This window comes from Cyanistes caeruleus, chromosome 2 (assembly GCF_971803275.1).
Source record: "Cyanistes caeruleus chromosome 2, bCyaCae1.hap1.1, whole genome shotgun sequence".
Lineage (NCBI taxonomy): Eukaryota > Metazoa > Chordata > Aves > Passeriformes > Paridae > Cyanistes > Cyanistes caeruleus.
In genome coordinates, this window is record NC_141702.1 from 75,911,217 (window position 1) to 75,937,310 (window position 26,094).

The 26,094-nt window shown below is 40.1% G+C and overlaps 1 protein-coding gene across 17 annotated transcripts in view; it reads right to left on the reverse strand.

The window, feature by feature from the left end:
- QKI (QKI, KH domain containing RNA binding) overlaps nt 1-24,962 on the reverse strand; it is a 146,264-nt gene extending 121,302 nt beyond the window's left edge. For 4 of the 17 annotated variants that reach the window (XR_002863292.2, XM_086877977.1, XM_023923726.2 and 1 more), the window contains exon 1: nt 21,826-23,661. Coding sequence is in view for 13 of the 17 variants with exons in the window: in XM_086877977.1 (XP_086734103.1) it covers nt 21,826-21,853 (28 nt within the window). In the remaining 4 variants the exon portion in view is untranslated. Of the gene's footprint in view, nt 1-21,825; nt 23,662-24,247 lie in introns of those variants that run through there. The other 13 variants (XR_015283476.1, XM_086877967.1, XM_086877966.1 and 10 more) reach the window with 6 other exon arrangements.
- Between the last annotated feature and the right edge of the window lie 1,132 nt (nt 24,963-26,094).

A 26,094-nucleotide genomic window follows, 5' to 3' on the forward strand; every position in this document is an offset into this window, starting at 1 on the left:
ATACCTGCTTTTCAAAAACTACAGTGCTACCTGATCTATTAGGTGGATTCTCATTTCAACCAACACAGAACTAGTTCAGCCCCTCAACCATAACAGAGCTTTCATTCACAATAATGAGAATACAGTTGGCCTGCCTACGATGTAAACAGAAGTATTAAGTCAGCGGTACTACTCTAGAAGTACTACTTCTAGAATAATCAGAATAAAAACAGACTTCTAAATATCCTTCTTTTTCATGTCACACACAGAATTTGATTTGCATGTAACATCAGTCCCCCATTAGGCAGATCTACCTTGACAGGTGAGGCAGCCAGAGTCAAAATGGCCCTCAGAGTATCCAAGTCCGTGCAAATCCAAACTACCTTAGAGATATCCTTGTAAAGGTACATGGGTGACTTAGGCTGTTTGACAGGAGATTCCAAGCGGCATGGTTAGGTACACTGTCACAACAGCAATCCACTAAAATCTAATAAAACAAACCCACAGCCTTTCCTCATAAACAAAACAACTGCACACTTCAGGAATGTGAAGAGGTGACTACTTGATAAACTACTACAAATATTTTTAGAGTTGCACAATGTAATTATCCTGGGCACTATGACAATATTATCATATACTCTTGGTTCCAAAATAGTGAAGAACGCCATTATTAACTGAAATAATTCTTCAGACTTCTAATCCTCAATTACTATTACTAATTGGTAACAATTATTACTATTACTGCGTATTTAGGCCCTGCCTTGTGACACCACATCAATAAAAGTATCACCCTCAACAACGAGCCCCATGACTCTTTCCATGCAAATTAATATACACTGTCTTGGTTTATATCTTATTGCCCAAGTTAACATTCACTTGCTCAACACCAAGAGGTATTTTCTAAAAAGTCTGAATCGCACTCTGCTGGGAAGACTTTATGAACAATCTCATGGAATACTATAAAGAAATGAAAGATGTCATCTTTTCCCTATGATATTCAAGATCTGACCAAACAAAAAACCTAGCAATGCTTCAGAGAACTGCTGCCTGAGACTCCCCCAGTATCAGAAACATCACTCTTCCGAAACAAGCATGCCTGAAAGTTCTCATCTGTGTGCATCTTATGGATCACTTTTACTGCCACAAAACAACTGTGCTCCTATCTGGTAACTTGTTAAATTCAACCAGTCAGCTAGGCTGGCATTTTTCCATCCAAAGACCTCTGCCACATGAAATAAGGTATTAACTGACAGCAGAAGAAGATGCTGTCCCGCAGCACAGGAGGAACAAGACAATTTGCCTCTGGGTTTCACAAATATTTCCTGACAGCAAAGACATGGCAAGACTCCAAAAGTTTGGGTTTACTCCAGGCTCTGGAAAGCAGTTTCCTCTAGCAGACACATACATTTTGTTTTCCTCATTCCAAACCTTCTCCTACTCCCCAACTGTCTTTTTTCTACACTCAAGTCCCATTTTCCACCTAGGGAAGATACAATTCTTCATTTCTTCAGTTAGTCCCAGTTTTCACTCAACCTCACTCTCACTTTTTTTCTTCCAGAGCCCACATGCCTTGAAGGATGGCTACACTACCAGACTACTGTGCTCCAACACCGTATCTTCCTGTCTAAAAAACAATTATTTCGTACAAGTTGAGATTTCAGAAGAAAGCCATGCATTTTCTTTACAACACAGGAAACTCAGCCTGTTCTCCTCCCAAGACCATTCCCAAACCACAGAAACTCGCAAAAACAATTACATGGCTTTCTCAGGTTGGAGTAAAGCATTCCAGTCCTATAAGACCTTACCCTCAGTAAGGGAGACTGCATGGAGTCTTTTACTGCGAGCACATACTCGGCAGGATAACCTTTCTGTGCTCAAACTTAAGTGCTCAAATCCAAACATGACCTATCTCATTTAAATCCAGGCAGACGTCCAGACAAAATGACAAAAGTACTTACTTCAGCAACTTCTCACAGAAAAATTCTTAAGTGCATTTTGTTTTAAAATACTAGTACTTTTTTGCTCATGTTCATTCTTGTAAAGTTTTTCACTGCTTTAACTGAAGCCTAAACCACACACTTGGCATGAGAAGCTTCAGGTAGTTCTGCAAAGTTAAAACAGCAGAAGAGGCCATTTAGTGGAATGTATAATGCAAACTTGATCACAAGTTGTATCAGAGCTATTTAAAATATAAATGATAATACAGCACATTCCAGAGATCATATCTGCAGCTTTACTTTACATAATTCTTCTGTTTCTTCAGAAACACACCCATACTCTGAATGACTGAAAAAGCATTTCAATTTATGTACTAGAAATACAAGGATTACTGGTACCATGATGATAGCGTCCTTTTCAGTGTCATAACACTTGGTACCAGATACTACAGTGAAAGATTACATCACCTCTGCCAGTCTGCCTATAAGGAAACTATTTTAATTTTGTTTCATGGTTTATCTTACATAGCTTAAGGACAACCACCTCCTAACACCAAACATGCCACAGAAACATCCCTCCCTGCCCTTCCCCCTCTCTCTGCATCCCTGCTAACTACCCCTATGCCCCCACTATCCTAAGATGTATTTCAGCTTTAAATACAGGGTATCAAAATGGAACTGAGATGAGGCCTCAACTACACACCAGCTCATACTACTGCTTCCAACATTAATTGCCAGACCTATATTCCACCCAAGCAGATGAGCTATCACTCATTAAATCCCAGCCATGCACGACTAGTAATAGCATATAGCTGAGGCTACATTACCAGAAGGGAAATAAAATTTTAACACATACTGTGTTGAGCAGGAGTGGAAAAGTTCCATTTTTTCCCTGCATTTAACATTCCAGACTTGTTTTTATAAGCTTTGAGTACAAAAGCAGCCAAAACCTGAAACAGCCTTTAAGGCTTCTATTTTCTTCTACTTTCTGTCTCTAACTCTTCTCTTTCACCTGTTCCCACATACTGGCTGCAGGGGGAAACTTTTTTTTTTTTTTAAATCATCTTTGAAGGATAATGAAAAAAGCAAAAGGTAAATAGGCAATCCCCTCCTGCCACTAGACCTGCAGAACATCTGGTAAAGAGCTTGACTGCTTTCAATTACACTGCACTGTGGAAAAGAAGAAAAAGAAAACTAAACAAAATGAAACCCAAACACAGAAAAAAAAGCCCATAGAAGAATTTTTTGGGGTCCTCTGACACTTTCAGAACTCATTTCAATGTGATTTTCCTCCAGAGCATGGAACCACACTCTCACACCATCAAGTGTTCTTGGAAGCACCAAAAACCACCCTAGGGGAAGTCTATAAAGCTCCATACAATGCAGCGAAGAACTAGAAATACAACCAGTAACACTAGTTATAATTACTATTCAAAACAGCCTGGATGCATGCTGGATACATTTCAGCTTGACAGGCAAAGTTCATATGAGTAATATTCTATTTGTTTTCCTGATTACTGTGGCCAGTATCAAATGAAACGTCTTAGCTGGTACATTTTCTCAGCTTTGAGAAGCAGCAGCCTTGGTATCAACTCTCATGATTTCTCCAAAAACTCTGAAAAAAACAGTTTAACACTGAACTGCAAATTACAGCTGTGCACTTCAAAAGGAGACTGAACACCGGGAGCTTTGCACTCCAATTAGGTGTCTCCCATAATCCCCCAACTCCTCCTCAAGGAGCAAATTTTTTTAAAAAATCATAAATAAAACCACCGCAACGTTTTTGGGAATAATCTTGGTCACCTGCAACATCTCTCCTGTAGGTCAGTACTGAAATTAAAGTGAAATATGAAGATACTGCTGACTGCATGATGAAGCATCTCATCACCTCCTCACAACTTCCTATACCAGGAGGAAATCCTGAATTAAATATTTCAGATGATAGAAAAACATTCTGCAATTAAATTAAGAGACCAATGTATTTAAGCAACCTACTTCTCTTATTTACTATGACTTCACTGAATTATTTCAAAATTTAAACTAGACAGTTTGCATTGGAGAAACCTACTAAAATTTACTTTGTTTATGCCAAAAGTCAGTGAATTGACTTTTGTTCTCTCAGAGAAGTGGCAGTAATTGGTAAAACTAGGAACTAAATTCAGTTTCTTACATCCTTCCATTCCTTTTCTATTCTTGCAAAAAAAAGTAATCAAAAGACAACTCTAATTTTACACATTCACACCCTGACCTTAACAAACAGTGCTAAGTAGACAATTTTTATTAAATAATCTGGTTCTAACACTATTCTGCATCTGGTTAAGAACATAAAGGTAAAAAGTTCAGGGGAGAAGATATTTTTGGGTTTTGTTTTTAAAAACATCTCAATGAAATACCAAGAACAAGAACAAAACTAGACCTCAAGATGTTCACTAAGTTTTCTCAAAAGACCTCACCTCTCATTTTAACTGATTTTAGCCTACAATCAAATGCACAGATCAATTCCTTCACTTGGGAATGATCAGATTCACTACCTAACAGTCTTTGTAAATGGCAAATGTTAAGGTATGTTATTTACTAGAGACAAACTAAAAACAGCTTTACAAATTCAGTCAACAAAGCAAAAGAGAAATTAACAGTAAGGCTGCAGTAAACAATACTTATGGAAACTAAGAAATGTTAGTATAGATTGAGACTCCACAGGATGACTGGAATAAAATATGTAGCAGATTAAATCCAATGCTACATAAAAGTAAATTTGAGTGGGAAAAAAAAAATGTGCTCTTATACAGAGTGCTAAGGCTCAACAGTAACAATTCAAAATAAAGTGCACATCATTCTGAGTAAGATAACAAAGACACTTAAGAAACAATTAGTATTAGGACCCCTAAAGAAACAGAACTGAAAATAAGAAATGGAGTATGCTTAAAATAAAACAGTGGTTATCATTACTAAGTAGGTGAGCAGCAGGGAACACACAAGTTCAAATAAATAAGAAAGTCAAAAGACAGACTGTCTTCATCACAGTTTATGATACTATCAAGACTTTTTGTACTGTGCACTGTAGAGAATATCCTGCTCCACCTCAAGAAAAAGCTTTCTGAAAGCTTGAAATGTAGGTATCAGTAAGTGGAAGTAGAAAAATTAGGTGGAAGTAGACAGCATAGTATATCTGGTTACAAGCAGAGACCTAAAAAAAAACAATTTAGTGAAAAGAAGACAAGAGCAGATAAATGGCATAAAGAAAGCAACCCAAGACAATTTCCCTTGTTAAAACTCAAGGTGAAAATCACAGTGGATCAAACAAAGGCTGCAAAAGGAAACCCATTTTGATACACTATAGACAACACAGCCAAACTGTGAACATGACTTTATGCAATGACAGAGGATAAACACCAATGTAATCACCATTATTGGAAATAGGCCAAGAGGTGCCTAAGTGCGCCACACACAGACAGAAATAGTGAAAAAAAGTCAGAACACACATTTTCTGTGTTGATACATGCAGAAAACAAAACAAAAATAGTAGGAAAAAATTAACTTGAAAATCAATCTACACCAGTGTTTGAAGATAACAGAGCATTAATCATACAGTGCACTGAAAGTAAAATGTTAAATGTAGTTTTGTTACACCTTATCTTAGTTGTAACAACCATTACAACACATTTTGAGGAGGATACTGAATTATTTTGGTTTTTAGGTTTTATGTTTGTTTGATTTTAATCTGAAACTTCAAAAAGGTGAATGACATTACAGAATGCCTACATCTACACAGACATTTAACGAACAGGAAGAAAGAACATTGGAAAAAAAGGGTTAATGACAACCAAATGGAAGATGCAAAGAACAGTAATAGTGAGCTGCATGAAATTATTACTGTTCTTTTTATAAAAGGGAAAAAAATTGCCTAGTTAAGAAGGCAACACATCACTTACCCCAGAAAAGAACTCATATCTTGAGAAAGTTGTAAAAAATAGATTAAAAAATTACAATATAAGAAAATTCACTACTCTAGAAAGAGACTACATATCCCAAACTATTTAGCATTAAACCAAAAGTCAGATTTGTTATACCAATTCTCCTTCCTTTGAAGGGTAAGAAGTGTTACTAATCACAACAACACACTGCTGCTGAAAAATGAAGTTTCTTAACACCACTCACACCAGCTCTGTCTTTGTAGGCCAATTCAACTCACTAACTGAGCAAAAGACTATTCTTAGTCATTTTCTGGTTTGCTTGATTAGCTTTCCTGCAGGTTACTAAGGTGAAACAGATCATTGAAGAACTTGCTAATTACTCACAGAATTAGCAAAAAGAAACAAGGACACCACCTCCAACAAGAATCTAGTTTTTGCATCATCTAGCTGCTAAACTACTTCAAAACTATCTTCCATAACTTTTCTCCAAGGTGATTCCAGTAATTAAAACAAAAACAGGTATTAAAGCTATTTTGCAGTAAACAAGTTGGACATTATATCTTTCTATTAATTCAGTAAACACATTCCACTTTCATCTCTATTCTACACCTGTACTTAGTCCTTCCTATTTCAATAGGTGCCTCTGAATGCTTCCAGACAGAAGGCAATAAAAAGCAAAGGAACAGGGTAAAAGTTGTACCAGCTAACTCTGGATGCCTGTACCTGAACTCGTTTATATGTTCATTTGAATCTACTGCAGTCTTAGAATATTAACATATAAAGATTATAAATGCTATTGCACATTTCTCGTTAGGCCACAACTTTCCATGATCAAAAAATATAGAAATGTATACTGAAAATATACTCTATAGGAACTTCATTCTGTATTTTCTATAGAAAAATAATCCAGTATGGTAACAGTCAGTCAAGAACCTGGCAATCATTCATTTTACTTTGTTACAAATCTACACTTTCAGCAAAGAAATGTGGATGAATTACTCATTAACTACAGATACAGTGTGGGACAGACTTGCAGTAACTGGAAGGCTCAACTGTTTTCATCACAGTAATTTAATAAGCCTTATGTCTTCTGTTAATAAGAGTATTACCTCTCAGGAAGCTTTACTTTACAAAAGAAAAGAAACAATAATTAAAAGAGTAAAGAAGTAATAAAATCTATCAGAAATTGGTAACAGGTGTGATTTTCTAAAGGGCATAACTAAATTAAAACACAAACAAGAAATTAGCAGCTCCTATTTCATATACTTGGTATAAAAATTCTTCATGTTAGCCAAGAAATTTGGTCATATTTTACCTTAGGGATCATACATTCAAGAGAGTCATTCTAACACTGACCTTCTGATGTCACTTGAGGAGAAACTGGACCAGTGAAACATGTGAAGGAATAACCTTAACAGCTGCCACACTTGAGGTCTGAAGTGTTCCTATTCTCTTAATCTTGAAGTCTGTGTCAAAATCCAATGCTGCTCATTCTTACTCCCACCTGAATGATCATCTCTCAGAGCACTCAAAGAAGCAGTCCAACAGTGTTGTGGTGAAGACATTCAGTCCAATTCATCCATCTCTGAATTAATTATCTGCAATTCATTCTATGAACAGATGATAAGCATGCCAGCTTTTTACTATGCTTCTTAAACAACATTTTTGTCTTCTCTTTTTAATATAGTGCTCACCATACACGGGAATGATATTTGTACATTCAGCTCCTAGTTATCATATAGGAAGAGCATCATCATTTAGCACTACTAAACATAAGGGGTTAAGATTTGCTGAAATGTATCAGTACCAACAAGTTTGAAAAATGCTGTGCTGCTATCAGAAATTATGTTACCATACTGCTGGAGACTTCCAGTGGGACTTCAAGACCAGTTCAATTATTTATGGAACTGCCTCAGTGCAGTCAGTCTTCAAATACAAGGCTATGTGGTTTTTAAATCTATCACATTAGGGTTAAATCTGGCATAAGGAGAAATCTGTGAGGCAGCTGCTAAGTTTCAATTAATTACACATATTAGGTCCTACTTTCTAATAGGAGCAAGTATCAAGCAAATAAAGGAACAGAATATTCCAAAATACTTGCTGCGTAAACTTTAAGCAGAAAGGTCAATATTTTTTATTATTTTTAAAAAAACAATGCAACACTGTTAGTAGTTCTTAAATAAAGGAAGACTAAAGTGTCATCCATCTGAACTAAACAGCCCAAGCAAAATACCCTACAATTCCCGTGTTCTCTTCAATGTCGAAATGGGTGGATAAATTTAAAGGCTGCTCTCTCAGGAGTTGCTTTATAGGCAATTTTCTCCCAGTATCAAGGTCTGCAATTTCCATTTGGCTGCCAGTTTGCGATTAAATTCATCACCTTTATTATAAAAATGTGCTGCACTCCACGGCCTGCTGCACAAGAATCGTAAGGAAGACATTTTTCACTGCTAACAGCAGCATCATTCCAAGGCAGCCATCACATCCATTCAGACATTAGCATCTCCAATGTAATGCAAGGACCTATCGCTCACCTGGAAAAGCCCTAGCAGCAGGTATAGCTCAGACGAACTTCCTCACGGGTGGTACCTTTAGTTCAACTTTGTCAGTAAAAGGCAGCATTACACCTCCTGTGTTAAATGCTTCTAAAAGTCAGCAGTTTAAAAACAAGTGTCGACAATAAACTTGCCTACTTGCATTAATCAAAACATTTCTAAGAATAAAATCTGTCCTCATACTGACTACACCTTTACATACACCTTGCACTCCTTACTAAAATACATTTTTGAGCAAGCACTCTATATGAATTTTTGTTACATACATTTTATTTTCATAGTAAGTGTCCCTTTCTCTCCCACAAACTTTCTTCAGAAATCTCCACTGCTTTTTCCCACCTCCATATGACACATTTTTTCTTAAAAGTTTTTGGACAAACCAGAAAAATACTCAGAAAAAATAAAAAAATACTTAACACTTGCTATGCTACACATTTTAATTCTGATAATTAAAAGGAAAGGCCCAGTCTTCACTTTGCTTCCTTTTTATAAATGCTACCTGAGCTAAACGGAATGCAATACAAAATTTGTACCTTAAAAAAAAATATATGCTACTTAGAAAGACAGAACAGCAAAGTGATAGCTACCAATAGGAGTAAGACCTAAGTAAAAGCAACATGCCAAGTCTTTACGAAGCATGGGAGTTAAATTCATACTGGTTTGAGCTTCATTGAATGAAAGACTTTAATTTACAGGTAAACGATGAAAGATAGTATGTAATACGCAATTAAAACTATCACCCTTGAGTATTCAACAAAAAAAAGAGGCAAAATAATGTAATTTTAGCATGTGAAACACCTGCATTGGTCACACTGAAAGGTAATCAAATTGTGTTAGAGGTAACCAATCTATATGCACAGAATAACAATTTCACACGTTTATTTACGTTTAACTCTGTTATCTGATGTGATGGTGTACTTCAAATGGTGCAATTTTTACCATGTGCACCAGTTTTCAAAACTATTTTGTATCAGAAGCAAAGAGTATTTCATACAAAGCTGATGCATCTCAATAGTCAATCTATCTTCTTAAGTCACTGTACTTTATGTGGCCATGTTAATGAGGAAAGAATGTTTTCCTGGTCAACTCTTAGATGCCCTCGGAAAATGCAAGAAAAATATATTAAACCATGAATCTCCGATACCTAGCTGTCAGAAATTTAAAACTTAAGTAAATTATGGGAACTTACAAAAAATTATTAAACCTGGCACAACTGAGATGTTTTGCACTGTACCAAATGGGTCCCATGAAATCAAAAGAAAGTGTCATCTAGAGTTCAGGGACTAATAAAAATTACATATTGCATGGCATTAGCATCACTGTAAATTAGAGAAATCACCTGAGAAGCCATTTGTTGAACACAGACTCTAAAATTCAAAATTAAACAACCAAAGGCCCTTTAGTCCTATTTGTCTACAAAATTAACTTAAATTGCAACAAAAACTGGCAAACATTTCTTCACATTTCAAAATAATACCTCAGAAGCTTTCTTCTGATAATAAAAAAATGGTATCTTGTCACACTGTAACTAATTAGCTTCTACTGCAATGCACCATAGAAAGCAGATTTCAACTCAAACTTACTGAAAACAATAGGTTTGTATTTGCAAGCTAAAGTTCTGATTATTTCACAGCCCAGTACATTCAACAGTTGGCACAGCAAGTTCCGGGACTATTAGATGAAATTATCAACTAGATAAGATAATGCAGCATCAGTGTTTACCTCTTGCCATTACAGCAAAAGTTGAGATTGGAGCTTTTTTAACTGGAACAATGATTAAATGATTACTGTTTTATCATGATCTGTACAATTAACTAAAACATGTTTTATTGTAAAGGAAGGGGCCTCTGCAAGACACCAATCAGACAATAGGCAACAACCAGCAGAAAAAAAAAAAAATTAAAAAAAAATCCACATGCAAGTCTGCATTACTACATGCACCATGTTCCATAAGTAAATTTCAATGTTGCATTTTAAGAAACGCAAATATGAATTTTGCTTCCTGTTGAAAATAAAAATCTATTTACGTTACTAATTACAACTAAATGGTTTTATTTTTTTTAAAAGGCACTTAGAAGTAAAGGTTTATACATAATGCTGTAGTTTCTAATGTACATGCTCTTCATTCACAACGAGAACATTTTAATTCACTGAAGTACAGTAGATTCTCTCCTCCACCCCTCTGGCTTTTACACTTCAGAAACCTGGTGTACAACCTTTAATTCCATTAGAAAAAATAAGTAATTATAGTAATATTAAATCTTGCCCACAGAGACAACATTTATAACTCAGTAAGCTCTTCCTTACTACTATAAGTGAGAGGTATTGACAAGTACAATTCCCCACAAAAGGGGGGGGTGGAAGGGAGAGAGCACAGGAGATCGAGTGTACTCATGTCTATATACACACATGGTAGAAACAGACAGAGAATATTAAAACAAAACTAATATTTATTTTAACAGTCTGGTAGCCAAGATCTCTGCTACTTGCATAATTAGAATGTTGAAGATAATGTAAGTTTTTTATGGAGTAGCTACAGAATCATCAAGTCTCTCTTCAGCTGACAAACTCACTGAAGAACAGCCTCTTTCAGGAACAAAGTCAAAAAAAAGTCAAAAAAAGTGCAACCCGCCATAGAAACTAAACAGCCAATATTTGAACTGAATGCTAAGTTTAACTCAAGTAACTTTTTAGCAGAATTTGACAGGCTTCTAACACAGCACAGATTTCCTTTACACTAGTTCCATCTATCTCTTAAATCCACCAGAAAAGTTCTTAGAAATTAAGAGTTTATATTCAGGATTGATTTAAAGAACAGACTTACTACATTAGCAGGGTCTGTACCTTGATTACTATGTATTAAACGTGTTAAAAGTTCTTTTTTTTCTCAAATTCATTTATCACTAACACTGAACAACAGGTTTCTATCAGTTAATAAAGCCCTCTGTGGTAGGGAAGAAGTGGGAGGGTGGGGGGGGACAGGAAACAACATTTCTTGACATATTTACCTTCAAAAGGTATTTGAGTATCTGGAATTGGCTTTAATATCCTTGCTCACGAATGACAACAGTGTAATTTAACAGGAATTTAAATTAAAAGGTTCAGATGCCTTAAAGACAGTTTACTACTGAAATTATTCTATAATAATAGCATACCAATTTGAATTTAGTAGGTTACATCTCTTAAAAACATACCTACTTTTGGTAATTAATATCTTAACATTTTGGAGCTCCAGTGCTGCAAACTGGACTCTATGCATTACTAGAATTAGATTTTCTATCTCTACTGGGGAAAACATAATCATACTCACTAGCTCAGTAAATATATAACATCAGGAAGTCCTAAAAAAAGAATAAATGCAGAGAAGTGAAACAAGTTTCAGTTCACATAATGAACACAATTTTATTTTGTGATCTCACTGAAGTTTCTTGTTTCAAATTTTTACTTCAGCCTATTGCCAAGGACAATTACTATAATGCAAATGCCCTTAAATCAGTGGTCTTCAACCTCCTTCACTTACATAACAAAAGGTTCCCAAAAAAGGCGAAGGCTCAGTGTAGCCTATTTAAATCGCCCAATAACAGATTTCCTTTTTCTTTGTTATGAACAGCAACTCCACATATTCAGTGAGTCTGCAAACAGTAGATTGAAAAACACAATTTTGGTAACTCATATTGCTTTTCACTTAGCTCCATTAACTTTGCTAACAAAAAAGATGCTGTCTACTTTAGAGAGAAAGTGGTCTCAAAGGTCTCATGTCAAAGACCATTTTGTTTTCACGCAATTTCCGAATACAACCCCTTCAGTTTAGGAAAAAAAAATCTCTTTGATGTTACTTTTTGTGCCAGTGACTGCACAGTTTCGCTGATGGTGCTGCAAAATGAAATATGCCTGCTTTGTAGTTCCTTGCTATGTCAGAAAAGGTATGGGCAAGGAATGGCTAGAGTGGTTCAGTGTGACAAGCATGAGAAAAAACAGCATAGATTACACTGGAAAAACACTACATGCAGAAGAAATCTTGAATAGATTGTTCAAAGATTAACTTCAATATAAATACCTCCATCTCTCTTAGGGGTAATTTATAATCTCATAATATTTGAAGGCTAAGTAAATTGGTTTGTTTTTTTTTTTAAATTAGTAACATTTTCTGAGCAAAAAGATACCTCAGAGCTCAAGGAAACATATTATGATTTTTCTGTTTCTTTCATATAATGAGCTGTTCAATTTAGCAGTTTCAAAACCGACATGTAATAGAATTCTTGCAGTTACTTACACAGTAATGTGTTTTTAAAGCGTACTGTGTTCTTTCTATACATTTTTTCATTATACCAATATTTATAAGTGCATACTATTGCACCCATATCTGGGACATAAAGTTTTATTAATTAGCTTAACAGCCTGGAAATTATCCAGATTTCATTCCTAGCAACATTTATTTCTTTCCAAGGAGAGGAAAAGCCCCAAATTTCCATGGCAGGGGAAGGTGTGGGAAAAGATGAAAGTCTATAGCAGCATAAGTTGTGTTTCAACTCTATCATATCCTATGAGAAACTACTCACCTCATGACTAGACTAAGAAAAAAAGCTCCTTAAATATTAGTGCTTTATTAGTATCCCATCTTTTATCTGAAATTTAAGACTAAGAGCATACAAAGTTTGAAGGGGACATTACTCCTCCAATTATTTACGAACACATTTTAGTTATTAATGACTGCTGAAAATTTTCAGCAGCCCAGATGCTCAATCCAGAAAAATGTACTAGAAATGTAGTTTAATCTGTGCAGCAATTTATGCTATAATATCCCATTACACCATACTAGTTATGACTGAGTGCTATACAACATACTAAAATGTTTGATACAGATTTCAGTACTGAACTGTGCTCAGGGCTCAGAAAGCCTGTACATACAGATTTAGTAATCTACAGTCAGTCAGCAGGCAGAAAAAAATCCATACCAAGAGCCTCAACAAAGTAAAAAAATTGAATATTATTACTTTAAACTGTTCTCCATGTATCAAGTGTTCAACAATTTGATAGAACAAAAAAGCAGCCAAAAACAATTCTAGTACAAACCATACTAAATGGGATTAGAAAGACCTGTGCACATGACAAAAACCACTTAGTTATGCTATTAAGCTGATAGAAGAAAATCCCCCCTCAAATTCCCAACTATTTTCTTTATCCTGGAGGGGAAAAAATTATAAATTAAAACTGAAAGTAATCAGTAATTGAAGTAACAAAGTAACTGAAAGGTGTGAGATCTAGGAAAGGCTAACACAGAACTTGAAAGAAAATTAAGTTCAGAATAAACCAAATCTGCCTCAAAGTTAACTTATCTGAATTTTTGAAGCTAAATAAGGTTGCTGAGACTGCAAAGATCAATGTAAGTCCACAAGTCTGTCTTCAAAACATAACTCACATTTATCAGTACTAAAGTCTGATGTACATCTTTTTCAGTGCATGAAAATCCAGTTGTCCATCTGCCATTTTAAGCAGCTGAATTTGGTAATCTTTTTGGACTGTAGAAGGGGTGCATTTCTTTTCTATTCAGCCGAGCGCAAGCGTGCGGTCCCTCCTCACTTAATTACTCAGCATACACCTAAATACCAGCTGCCATCCCTCAACACCCCAGCGCTGGCTGGAGCAGCCATCTACTGCAGCATCCCTCTCCCCCCAATTCATCATCGTCAGCTTTCTTGCTGACACTCTTCAGAGCTGCCTAGCTGATGAATTGCTCTGTTATTCATCCTATGTTAATCCGAGGCTGAGGCAAGAATACCTTTCTGAAGACTCTTAACAGTATTAAAACTCAGCACTACCAAGTGCCCCCAGTGTGTATTAAACCTCCCATTTGGAACCAACGTGATTCCTCATGAATAGTTATGAATAACATACAGCTACTGAATCAATAGGCACTAAGTTTATGCACCCCATCACCTATAGACGAAGCTTCCACACAGTCCCTTGCTGCCCTGAAAGCTACACCCGAATTAGTAAAGTTGGAAATACTTTGATCCATATAGAATTTAACCTCAATTAACCCTATAATTAAGATGATATAGAGAAGCTTTCCCCCTCCTCCCCCTCAAAATGTCAGTATACGTCTTAAATGCCACAGGTCTTTAAAAATCTTTTTTGAAGTTCATAACTTTTATAAGCTTTTCTCAAGAAAGCAAGTTATACCTTTTCTCCCTTCTAAGATGCATTTGATCTTTAGCTAATGTTTTTTTCTGGTGGTTTGGGTTTTTTTCATAAGGGATTATACTAGTCTTGTCAGAAAAATAAATTTTTTTCCAGAGGATGAACCACTACAAGAAACTTCAAAATATGACTCAAATCTCTGTAAACATGTTATTAGAACAGCCAAATATAATTCCCCTTCTAAACACAATTACAGTCACTGATTTTATATCTGAGATACTAAAGTATCACTCTTCCTCTGAAGATGTTTTAATACACATATAATCAATCTTCCTGACAGAATCTTCGTTAGAACTCTTTTCTGATCCCTACCACATCATCTGTGCTCAGATTCTGTTCAAGTCTATTTGCGCACAAAGTTGACATAACTACATGGAAAGTGGGAACAAAAGAACGTGCATAACAAGTCTTGCTTCAGGTTGATTCAGAGGCAGTATCAGATTTCCATAAAAGCCTCAAGTGATTTAAAGCAGCAGTAATTCCCTCGTAAACTGACTGTATATGAGCCTCTCTGACTATACTTATCTTTATAGATGATAAGATACTTAAGCAATTAGAGAACTATCAACAACTTGTCTCTACCAGTGTCTAACACACACCACGTTCTCACTGCACAGCCAATCTTCACAGCAAAAACATCACACTTTAAACATGACAGCTGGGCCTATTACAGCATTTTAACCTTCAACTTTAACACACAAACCAACTGTTACGGGAACACGCCTGACAACAGATTGTACATGTAGTATTTAAGCAAAGCTATTTTGTAAGTTTGGGCGGGGGCTGACGACTGCGACAACTTTCTGAGAAATTGTCCATGTTGCTTTATGCTGGAGGGGTGCAGCTCGAGATCCTTCAAATTGAAACAAACAGAAAGTAACTAAAAGCAGTATGATCAGCAACACTGCTCAAAAGCAAACGGCATCAGGTCAGAGAATTTTTTTTCTTGTGTTCTCCTCCTCCTCCCTGTTTCAGCAAAGAAACCTAAGATATTCACAGCAAAGAGAAGTGGATTTGGCCTGCTCTGCATCTAAAAATCGAGAATTGCGCATCAACTTTTAATACAATTATTTGCAGGTTATTAGATTACGCTGCATTGAGAGGAATATTAACTGATTTGTTACTGTTTTGAAGTCTGATAAATAAACGGAAGCATTATGCAACATGAGCTGAATGTTTTAGTTTAGCTGCCATTTAAACCTATGAACCAGAACACTAGGGTTGTATTAATACTTGTGCTAGCAGATCTGTTGCTTATTTTTTAAAATTTCAGGTACCTGCCATCTCCTATGCATGCATGAAGCATATATGATAGCTAGGAAAGGACATTTTGACCAACTAATGGCTACAGAGATTTCTAGCTCAGTTCTTTAATCAGAATTAGATAAAAACGCATGAAGGTTCATTATTTCAACAGCTAAAGGGTTTAAAGAATTCGGCAAAGTCTGACTTCCATCTAGTGTCAGCTAGTCTGCAAATAAGCACATTCTTAAAATTCTGAATGGACCAGATGCACAATCGGTTGACATCAATTAGGAGCTTCAGACTTTTAAGTAAATGTTTAAGCAAATGCACTTCCCTCCCCAAGGCACTGCTCTACATCTTCAGTATCGAGCCACCTCAGCCACCATGCCAACACAGCTGCTCTGAGATCACACACGGCGAGTGAGATCACAGCTCTGATCCATCTGAAAAGAAAGCCAGCACCGCACAAAAACAAACTCAAAAAACCCCTGACCGGTACAGAATATCAGCTGACCTTTTAAGCCAGAAACTGATCTACCAGATAAGAGTATAAAATACTGTATTATCTTTCCCTGCCTCTGCTCTGACATCAGCAGCCACTCTGATGCATTACTCCCTAGATTATCTAGAAATAAAGCAAAGTAACAAGATTTTAATTGTTTGCCATGCCGGGATGTTTTCACTTTTGAAATCAAGTCTTAAAGAAACATCAACACTTGTAAGGTAATACACCACCAAACTCTTAACTGCTCCAACTATTAATACCCTCAGATTTCAGTGAGTTACCACCCAAATTGCTTCATGCTTTATCCCTTCCAAAACAGGGCATCCTGAGGACCTTCCCGCATGGGCACTCAAAACCTTGCCCTGGTACTGCCTGCGTTGGGAACACAGAAAATCCCTCCAACTACAGAAGGGAGGAAAGTAAAACTATTCAAGTGCAGCTGCAAAACAGTAAAAGGTATTTTTAAAAGCAATTAGAGAAATTGACTTCAGGGTGCTACTCAACTATGCACCACCAAAAACATTAAAGCGTCAATAGCTACCTACTGCCATTTCCCTTCGAGAGAACGATTTTTTGCTCTGAACTGAAAAACAAAATTTACTGTTTGACACCAAGTATTAAAAAAAAAAAAAAAATCAATTCTCAAATGAAAAGTAACTGAAAATGTACTTTCAATTTCTACTCACTATTTCGAACCACAAGAATAAAATAAATAAAAAACCCTGTTAGCATTACCACATTCATTCCAACCACTAACACTGCTGAAGTAACTGCAGAGATGAAAAAAGCTGCAACTTCCAGTGCCAAACTCAGAAAACAGAGGTTTAAGTAACACAACTCCACTTCAACTTGCACTGTCTTGCTGTTCTCAGACATGAAGCTGCAAAAGACACTTTCTAATCAAAGCAAGAATAACACAGTGGAGGGGCAGTCCTGCTAATGAAACCAGGTATGATTTCTCTTTAGTGTTGTCACAGCTGTTTTGTTCATTCATGCATAAATTGTCTCAGAAAATTTAAGCTCTGCTATCAAAAAAATAACTCCACTTCTATTAAACATTTCCAAGAAAAACAACCAAAAGAAACACAAACCTAGACATTACTTTAACTGCATTGTACAGGGTTATACAGGATATTTTCTGAAGTCAAAAGTGAAAATGTAACATTGCCTTTCAGCAAACCCACTTCTTTGTCTTAGCAAAGCAAAGGTACATAATTCAGACTGTAAACATTACACTTATTATCTGTTTCAGGATTCAAATAGTAATTTCAATGTCCCTCACAGACACAGATCCTCCTGCTAGCAAGCACCAGATGTAGCTTGTATGGTACTTTCGCTGACCTAACCAACTGCATAGTGAGAGTGAAAACACTTAGCAGGTCTACTGTTCCTACTAGTTTTCTTAGCACTGGGTTATTAAATTTCAATGAAATGTCAAAATCAACAGAAGATTTTCATAGTTCACATTCTAAAATCAATACAGAAAATTTCACACAGCTGGAATGAGAAGTTGTGAGTTATGTTTCAATAAAGACATGGGTCAGTGAATGAGGGAATTTCATTAGTTCACAGCTTTCCTGGCAAGTCATTTTGCCCACCTGCCCCTCTGACACCCCCTCAAGATTCCAAACAGGCAGTCAAATATAAACCATCAGTTTCCACGGCAGACTCCTGCTGTATTTCAATCAGCCTGAACTGTCAGGACAGTCTGGTAATTAACATTAACACAGGTCTATCCTGTCAGCCACAGAAATACACCAGATCAGCATCTAATAATACATCTAATTAGTAAGATCACTGTATCAGTGTGCAGTCTCAAAAATGGAGAACACTTTATGGTTACATTCAGTAATTAATGGCAACTCAAACATACCTGCTCTCCTAACAAAGTCTACATAATTCAAATCATCATAAGCATCCCATTCCTGACTTGGCATTGTATAGGGTACTCAAGAAGTAAAAGAGTTTTAATCTAAGAATGACTGAAACAGACAACCTGGACAAATACATTACTAACCCACGAAAGTGATTATCCATTTCATGTCTAGCCTCCTCTTCACACCCACAGCACTCACCGAACATCAGTAACTTCCTTCTATCTGTTGATGTGTGTGAACTTCGTTTTCATAATCCGGACACTCTAAGTGCTCTCTTAAAATCTACGGAGTTTTTCTCAGTTGGTGGTAGTTGGTTTATGGGGTTTTTTTCCCATTTTACTATAGTATTAACCAACACACCTCCAGTTCTTCCCCTTGTACGTCACAAAAGCGCTGCATGCCACTCCTCAATCTAATCTGCACTTGGACAGTTGTTTCTAACCTGAGCAAGGGATTTTTATACGACAACAGTTATTTTAGAAATGTCTGCATTTAATTTCAGAAGAGGAAAATGCAACTCAATTCTAAGTGAACAAGTTGCACTAAACAAAAATGATAAATCCCAACAAGCCTCTCCAAGTTTAGCAAGTCAGCCTCTCCTGTACAGAACTAAGTCTACTGTGGTTACTCTTATTTAAAATAAATAAAATCCAAAGACAGATATTTTAATAATCAATTAATGGTAAGCAACAGGAAACAAATCACTTTCAAAGCATGAGGTTAAAATAATTGTTTTATTAACTTAGGGTATTTTTTAACTCATACCATTTTTTTTTTTGCAGTTATATGCCAGGTGACTGCAATCCTATAAATGCTGCAGATACAGCTCCAAAAATAACATATTTTAAAAAGAACTGAACTGTTGCTGTTTCAAATAGTTTTCCGCAAGTCAAAAAAACTGCCACACTGTTTCTTAAGTGCAGTGGAGCTTTTGGTTTGGTGTTATGAGAGGCCGTGCCAAGGTATTAAAGCCTCTCCCTCCCCCTGCCAAAAAATAACCAAACACCCACACCTCAAAACAGCTCTTACAAGGTTTCTGAATACAAGTTCTAGAAGCATTACAACCTTGTTATTACAACACATTCATAAATCAGAAAAACACCTCAGACCATTAAGTTTTAAGAGACAATTAAAGAATCAAATTCAAAAGAGTATTAATGATAAACAGCACACAAACAATACTCAATTCTCTTGTGGCATGCTGCTTTGACAATTTTAACATTAATACACCGAGTTGAAAAATTAGTCTGAGCCTCTCCGAGCAAACACCTTTTGTGAGGCCTTTATCCCAAAGAATACTCATCCCTGAACATTGCATTAAAAAGCACATTTTTAATGAATTAATGGGGGTCTATTGCAAGATGTTATACAACTGAAAAAACTGACACGCTAAAATGTGCCCAGTGCCCCTCCATCAAATCTGACAAGTCAGCAAAAGCCTAGCTAAGCACAGGCGACATTTACATAACCACTAACAATAAGGTCATGTACAAAAGTAACTAGATAACTTCCCAGGGAGAACTCATTTACAACACCAGGACACAGTCCTTCAGCCCTGCTTCACGCAGATGTTTTGGTTAATACAACCAGACTGACGCAAAAACTGCACTCTTGGGCACTAAGCTCACCAAATTCACATGCACTTTTCTCAGTGAGACAAATAAACAATGAAAGCAACATTCACAAAAAAATTATCCTCACACTGTCTACTTGGATGTTTTTACACTAGCTTTGTTATACCTGGTAGACAGGAAGAAGCAGCCTCTGACACAAAATTAAACTTATCTCCAATAGCTAGATGCATGGTTTAATTTACATTTAAAGGTAGACATGCTTTTAAGTCACCTTCAACATAGTTTTGAAGGGAAGACATAAGTTTTTGAGGTATAAGTTACAAAGGAAAAACGAATTCTCGATAAAGCCCGCTTCAATATAATTTTGAAAACAGTTCAGATCACAGGTCTTATCTGTGTATATTCCGATCAGGTGCAAGAGTCTAAGCACTTACAGGTTCAAGAAAACAAAATGTAAATTTAAAAATTAGACTATTCAGATCTCGGTTAATAGTTCAGACACCTTTGTTTATAGTCTGCCGAAAGAATACAACTGAAGTGCCTCATTAATTTCAATCTGTCAGCACACTACTGAGGAGTTTGAAATGTCCAATTCATTTTTTAAAAACAGTGCAAGAAAACAGGTACAACCTATGCACTGTCCACAAAGGGGAGCATTAAAATATACAAGTTGTCAGGAAAAAAAAAAAAAAAATATCTAGGTTAACATCATAAAAGCTAGTATCTCAAAAGCTTAAGCAAAAAAAAAAAAAAAAATCAGGTCACATTTGATGGTGCAAACAATTACAGGAAATACAGCCTATTCCACATTCAGGAAAAGCCCTCTCTTCCCACAGGTTTGCACCAGTCTGATAAAAACAATTCAGCTTCCTAGTTATTATGATGTGCTCTTTAAACATCCTTGTTAATCCACAGAAGCCTTATTTACACGTAAGTTTAAAGCACACATATGGAAAAGTAACTGTAACCTAAACAAAACTTTAACTTTCACATTTTATGAAAGTAGTTCTTAAAAAAAAAAGGTTTCCTCAATACACTTCTTACATTTAAGCTAATCTTTAAAACCAAAATGCTGCAAGACAGAGACCATCTAGTAAGTTATGCACTAAAATTTTCCAAGATCAAAAAGTAGGATAGAGTGCAGAAAGGAAAACATGCTTTGAATAATATACAAAGCATAGGAATGCCCCCTGCCCACCCCAAAAAAAAAGCAGATGTACATTCAGTAGCCTAAGCAGATTAGATGTACTGTTCACTGTAACCCACAGGTCTCTTTCTATCTCTTACTGCATACAATTCTTGTAAGAAGTATCCACAGCAGAAGCCCATTTGAGTTCTGTTTTTAAATACTGGAATGCAACAAAAAATAAATAATAATTAAAAAAAAACCTACCCTAGCATTCCAGTAGGGAAAGCAATCCCACCTTTTATTTGTTTGAATTCTTAGGGTTGTGACTTTATTTCTTCATTTTGATCGGCACACAAAATAAAAGACAATGGCTGATCATAATATTATTCTTCTCAAGCATAAACAAAGCCTTCAGGAAAATGGTTGCATTATAACTTTAAAAAAAAAACAAAAACCCACCTATCTAAAGCACACAACAGCAAACTAGAAGAAGCAAATCAAATTACAGGGTGGAGGGGACAAAGAGGGAATGTGAACCCTGCAACTTTATTTTTAGACTATATACACCTATATATACATGCACTTGCCCCAAATACTCGGTATTCTCACGGGTGCCAGGAAACAATTGATGAAACCACGAAATAATACACTTTTCAATAAGCACATTAAATCCTGCAGACCTTTCCAGCAAACCTGTAGTTCGCTATTACTAAACCCTTCTCCTGGAGGATGTCAGCAGAGCACACAGTTCAGGATATTTAACACAGCCCCCCACCGGTAACCAGGACAGGTGTTTTACAGGCAAACAGTTGGAACAATTCCTCAGCTGTTCACTGCTACTGCCTATTCCACCTATGGAATACTGCCTGTAAGCAGACAATACGTGGAGGCCCACGCAAATACAGATACCTGCACAAATCCACAAGCATTCTGTCATTCTTTGGCGTCTTCTAACAGATTTGATAATTTTACTACCCGAGTCAATAGTGGTGCTCGCGGACTCAGGCCTCAGAAAAAAAAATAACTGGCGCCCCTTAGTGTTCAAATTCTGAAGTCTTGAAGCAATTTACTAGATTTGCATGAAACTTTTTTTTTTCAACATTCCAAAAAGTTTTCTGCCTCCACAATACTTCCACCCAATTGCCAACGTAAACAGGAAAAGCAGAAAAGCTTAAAGGGATAGGAGGCTTCTTCTAGAGATCCTTCAGGAACACAGACTGCATTTTATTTGCTTTTCTTTTGAACAAGAGACTGAAGAATAGTTCCAACACAGTCCATAAACTTTCTCAGCAAGTCTCGAGAGCCCTCGTTTTGGAACTCCAGTACTTTGAAAACAGACTTCCAGAGTTCCGAATACTTCGAAATACATGACAAGATATAAGTATTTCGGGAATTCCTTTTTCAGCGTCCTTTTCGCATCGGAAAATGCTTTTCTTCCTTTTGTTCTCTGAAAATAAAAAACCAGCTTCAGGCCTCCTCTGGCCAAATACATAAAGTTGAGGAGATTCAGGAATTTAAAAATCCGTTATCGAGCTTCTGGAAGGCTCATTTGTGCTACGAAGGAATCTTCTCGGTGAAGTTTCTCCTTGATGTTTAATGTAAATCTAACTATTCTGAAGAGGGTGTTCACTGTGGTGACCAAGAGCACAAGTTCTAAATAGTTTTGCTTTTCACGTCCACGTTTGCTCCAATATAAATTCAAACTCCTCCAAGTTTCTTGAAAATAAAAATAGACTCTCCCATTATAATGCTTCCCACAATCCATACTTCAGTACGTTCGGGTTTTTTTAAACTCCTCTATCACTTATTTCAGAAGGTAGCATTTTCTCGACACGCTATTTTTGTGTCGTACTACAGTCGCTATCTCATTTTTACAGTCTTGGCAGAGGGCGGGGAGTTGTTCTACCAAATATAACCAGTTCTTTCATCTTCCGAGGTCAACAACTTCCCAAACTTCTTCCAGCGAGGAGGAATACATCCGCAAACAAAAACCCTAACTCAAAATCTCCAAAATCAGTACTGCATACCAAGAATCCCAACAAGTTGCAACTGTATAAATAATTTATGGTCATATCATATTTCTACAAAGCTATCAAATACGATTAAACAAACTGGTCTAACTCTCCTGAAAGCCTAGCTTTAAAGTCATAGGAAAGGAAATGCCTTTGACAAGACAAACAAATCTGTGAACCCAGGTACAAGGCGAATTTAAAATACCAAGAACAAGCGTTTCACCTAATTTTTGATACCCAGTGGGTCTCTCACTGTAGTGGGAAAACGTTTGGGACACAGGAAGTTCCCACCTCGCACTTTTTTTCTTTTCAGTTTCTAAAGCGTGATTACTTATTTTCGAAATCTTAACCTTAAAAAAAGTTACCAGGAGAACAACCGGGGGTATCGGGGGGAAGCTCGCCCCGTGCCAGGAGCGGGTGCGGGGCTAAGGGTGGACGTTCGGCAGGAGCAGACCAGGCAATTTCGTAATCCTTTTTGCTTCTCCCCCTTTACTAAAGTCACACGTAGGAGTCCTTCAAGTTCAGTTTCTTTAAAAGGTAAGGAGAGCTGAGAGAAGAATTTGCTCGCTTCCCCTTGCGATATAGGAAAATCGTAATTTAGTTTGTGGCTAGTTCGGGGTGGGGTAGGATCTGGAGCTGAAGAAAGAGCTCAGCCCCTCTCTGCCTTAGTCATTCAAGCCCAAGCAGCTTCCAGAACAGGCAAATCTCGAAACCAAACACCCCCCCGCCCCCCCGGCGGGGGCCCCGGGGCCGGGCGGCGGAGCGCTCCGGGGGCGCCGGCAGGACCCCAGCGTCCCCCGCCGCCGCGGGAAGGGAGGGAGGGAGGGATGGAGGGAGGGGAGCGCCAGCCGCCAGCCAGCCTTTCCCCTCCTCCCTGCCTTCCCCCAGAGCGCATTCCTGAGCTCCTCTCCTCGCTCCCTCCCCTCCGTGCTGTAGTTACCCTTCCCCCGGTTTAAGGAGATAGTGCGGAAAAGAGTAAAAAGAAAAAAAAAAAAAGGAAAAAATAAGGGGGGGAAACGCTCCGGGGGGCAGGGGGACCCGCACAGCCAGGGCTGCCTCTCCCCTCCCACTAGCTCCCCGAGTCCCCCGGCACCGCGCGACGGCGGCCAGGGCGGGGAGAGCCCGCACTTCCCCTTTGTTTTCGGCTCCCCAGCCGGGGCCGGGAGCGTGCGGGGAGCAGCGGGGAGAGCGGAACAGGCCCCGGGCCGCCCCCGCCGCCCGGCCGGGCCGGGGCGGGGAGCCGAACGGGATCCCCGGGCCGGGTGAGGCAGGGCAGGGCGGCGGAGCGGGGGAGGGGGCGGCCGGGCGAGCGCTTTTACCTTCGTCCAGCAGCCTCTCGAGGTGGTTGAAGATCCCGCAGAAGTTGGGGAGGCTGCTCATCAGCTTCTTGTCGTTCATCAGCTGCATCAGGTAATCGGGGCTCGGCTTCGGCTTCTCCTTGGTTTCCATTTCCCCAACCATATTCCAAGCCCGCGCAGAGACGGCGAGCGCCCGCAGCAGCTCTGCCGAGCAACGCGACCGCGGCACGGGGCGCCCGGCTGGATCCGGGCGGGCAGGGAGGCAGTGGGGGAGGGGAGGGGGCGGGGAGGGGAGCTTCCCCGAGGAAGGAGGAGAAGGAGGAGGATTCAAATCCGGAGACAAACGCAGACCCGCCGCTGAGTCCCAGAGATCGAAAAAAAAAAAAAAAAAAAAAAAAAAAAAAAAAAAAAAAAGAGGAAACTCGGTAGAAACCCCCGTGCGGGCTGCGCCCTCCTCTCCGGCCACAAGGACCCGCCGCCGCCTCTCGGTGCCGCCGCCGCTTCCCTGCTCCGTGCGCCCTCGGCCGGCGCAGTCCTCGGTGTGTCCCCCCTCCTCCTCCTCCTCCCGCGCACACACACGCTGAGCCCGGTTCTCCTCTCGGCGCTGCCCCCTGTCTCCGCGGCGGGGGAGGGAGGGAGGGGACGCGCGGGGCGGGCGGGCGCTGTTGGCGCGGCTGCTGCTTCCGAGGAGCCGCCGCCGGTGTCTCCCCGCTGTTGCCGCCGCTGCTGCTGTTGTTGCCGCCGCGCTGCGCCTGGCGTGTGTCCTCCTCCTCCTCCTCCTCTCCGCCTCCCGCCCGCCCGCCCGCCCTCCCGCCGCCGCTGCTGCTGCCGCCGCCGCCGCCGCCTGTGGCTGCCGAGTCTCAGCCCCGCCGCCGCCTCCTCACTTCTCCTCAGTTCGCTCCGGAGTTCGCTTCAGTTCAGGCTGCGCTGGCAGCAGCGGCGGCGGCGGCAGGAGTGGAGGGGGCAGGGCCCGCGGGGGTGGGACACGCCGGGGGCGGGACCAGGGGCGGGGCGGCCGCTGCCCGGCGGCGGCGGCGGCAGCGCCGCTTGGCGGAGCCACACCTGTCCGTCCGTCCGTCCCTCCCTCCCTCCTTCCCTCCCTTCCGCTCCGGGGGCCCGGGGCGGCGGCGGCGGCGGGGGGACAGCCGGCTTCCCGTGCGGCTCCCGCCCGGCCCCGCCGTGCGGAAACACGCGCGCGCGCACGGAACTCTCCCAAACAAAGTCGCGTCGCGGCACCTCCGGGGCGGGGACGCGTCACGTGCGCTCCGGCCCCGGGGGCGGGGAGAGCCCCGCCGGGGCGCGCGCGCTCCCGCCGCTCCGCGCGGCCCCGGTGTCGCGTGGCGGTGGCGGCGGGGGGGAGGGGGCAGGTGTGCGCGGGGTCTGCGGCCGCGCTTGCGCGCGCGGGCGGTGGGCGGCGCGAGGAGCGATTCCCGGTCGGTCCCGGGGCCGGGCGGGGAGCGCGGAACAGCGGGGAAAGCAGCTGGCGTGTCCCGGCAGCCAGCCGCTGACCGGCTCCGCGGGGGAGGGGAGAGGAGGGAGAAGCGGGGCCGCCGGGAGCCGCTCTCCCCGGCTGCGGGGCCCCAGGAGCGGCGGGAGGCTGCGGACGGGCCCCGCGGGGCGCGGAGAGGGTCGGGGTCCGTCCGCGCTGGCGCTGCTGCCCCGGGCGGGCACGACCGGCCCTTTCCTCCGGCTGCGCAGCGCCTGTCCCGGCCGGCATCCCGGAGCGGATCCCGGCCCGCTGAGCTCCTTTCCGCCCGAGCCTCCCGGGCAAGGCCGCGCGTCGCCCTTGTTGCTTGTAGGGCAGCGCTGCCTTTTGGCATCAGCCGTGACTTGCTTGACGGGTTTGGATGGGAGACGTGACGGGAGCA